General features: G+C 65.0%; 1 protein-coding gene across 1 annotated transcript in view; it reads right to left on the reverse strand.

Moving 5' to 3' along the window:
• Positions 1–1,430, reverse strand: part of NDUFS2 (NADH:ubiquinone oxidoreductase core subunit S2) — a 3,705-nt gene extending 2,275 nt beyond the window's left edge. The window contains exons 1-5 of the mRNA XM_010726798.2: positions 1,263–1,430; positions 732–844; positions 565–639; positions 379–456; positions 141–226 (exon numbers count right to left, since the gene is read on the reverse strand). Of these exons, the coding sequence (XP_010725100.2) occupies positions 141–226; positions 379–456; positions 565–639; positions 732–844; positions 1,263–1,347 (437 nt within the window). The 5' untranslated portion in view covers positions 1,348–1,430. The remainder of the gene's footprint in view (positions 1–140; positions 227–378; positions 457–564; positions 640–731; positions 845–1,262) is intronic.
• Positions 1,431–1,436: the final 6 nt, after the last annotated feature.

Consider the following 1,436-nt stretch of genomic DNA (forward strand, 5'->3'; position numbering starts at 1 on the left):
CTCGGCGCTGCCGCCCACCCCCACCCCAGGAACTCCCATAACCGAAGCTGAGAGCTCTCAGCACCAGACCCCGAGCCCTGTGAGCCCCCCCAGCAGCACAGCGTGACCCCAAAGTGCGTCCCCAGGAGCTGCACCCAAACCTGAACCCATAGTTGAGCGCCTCCTCCGCCGTGATGACCCCGATGTCGACGGTGCGGTTCTTCCAGATGCGGTTGTTGGTGAGCATCTGCGGGCAGCAAAGGGTTAACAGCCCCTTTTTTGGGGGGCACGCAGCCCCTCCTGCCGCCACCCCACAGCAGCCGTGCCCACGTTTGATCCCATCCCTAATCTGGGGGCCTTCCCAGGTGTCCCCCCCCCACCCCGTAAGCGCAGCCTCACCTCTTCCACCTCGTCCACCCGGCTGGAAAAGTTCTTCACAAACTCATAGATGTCATCCATCAGCCCCAGGGGCAGATCCTGGCCGTGGGGAGGGGGACATCAGCACGGCAGGGGGGAACGGGGGGGGGACATCCCCACACCTCCCCCAGCGTCCCGAGGATCCCAGCACCACGAGGGTCCCCTCACCTGATGCACGCCGCCGGGGCGGATGTAGGCTGCGTGCATCCGAGCCCCCGAAACGCGCTCATAGAACTCGAACATCTGTAGGGTCAGAGAAAAGGAGGGATCTGTCAGCCGGCCCCCAAAGCGACCCCACAACCAAGCCCCAAAGCAGCCCCTGCTGCTTTTTTTACCTTCTCCCTCTCCTCAAACATCCAGAAAAAGGGAGTCATGGCCCCGATGTCCAACGCGTGCGTGGTGACGGCCATGATGTGGTTGAGCAGCCGGGTTATTTCAGCAAAGAGCACTGGGGTGGGCAGCAATGGGGTGAGGATGGAGGGGCTGCAGCTCCCCGGCCCCTTCCCCACCGCAGCAGGGAAGCCCTCCCCCAGAGCCTTCCCCAGCACCCTGCCCCCCCCGTATCCCCTCCTGAACCCGCCCTAAAGACCGCCGACCCCCAGGACCCCCCCCAGACTCCCTCACAGTGCACCCAGAACCCACATGAACCCCCCACCAGAACCCCAACACCTCACACCCCCTTTTTCACCCCTCCTAAGGATCCCCCCGCGGCAGGAATCCTCCCCTTCCTCCTCCTCGGCACCTCTGGGCCGCTCTGCCCACCCGACGGCTGCACCCCAGCCCCACAGAAGCACCGTGGGGGTGGGCAGGGGAGGAGCCGCCCTTCGAAAGGGGCAGCGGAGGGGTTTTGAAAGGGTCGTCCTCACCTCGGATCCACTGAGCCCTGAGAGGCGGACGGATGTTGAGCAGCTTCTCCACAGCCAGGGCGTAGGCCTGCTCGTTGCACATCATGGAGACGTAGTCCAGGCGGTCGAAATAGGGCAGAGCCTGAAGGAGGGAACGGCTCCGAGCTCGCGGCAGCACCGAGCCGAGCTGCGCCC

Source organism: Meleagris gallopavo, unplaced genomic scaffold (assembly GCF_000146605.3).
Source record: "Meleagris gallopavo isolate NT-WF06-2002-E0010 breed Aviagen turkey brand Nicholas breeding stock unplaced genomic scaffold, Turkey_5.1 ChrUn_random_7180001856799, whole genome shotgun sequence".
Classification (NCBI taxonomy): domain Eukaryota; kingdom Metazoa; phylum Chordata; class Aves; order Galliformes; family Phasianidae; genus Meleagris; species Meleagris gallopavo.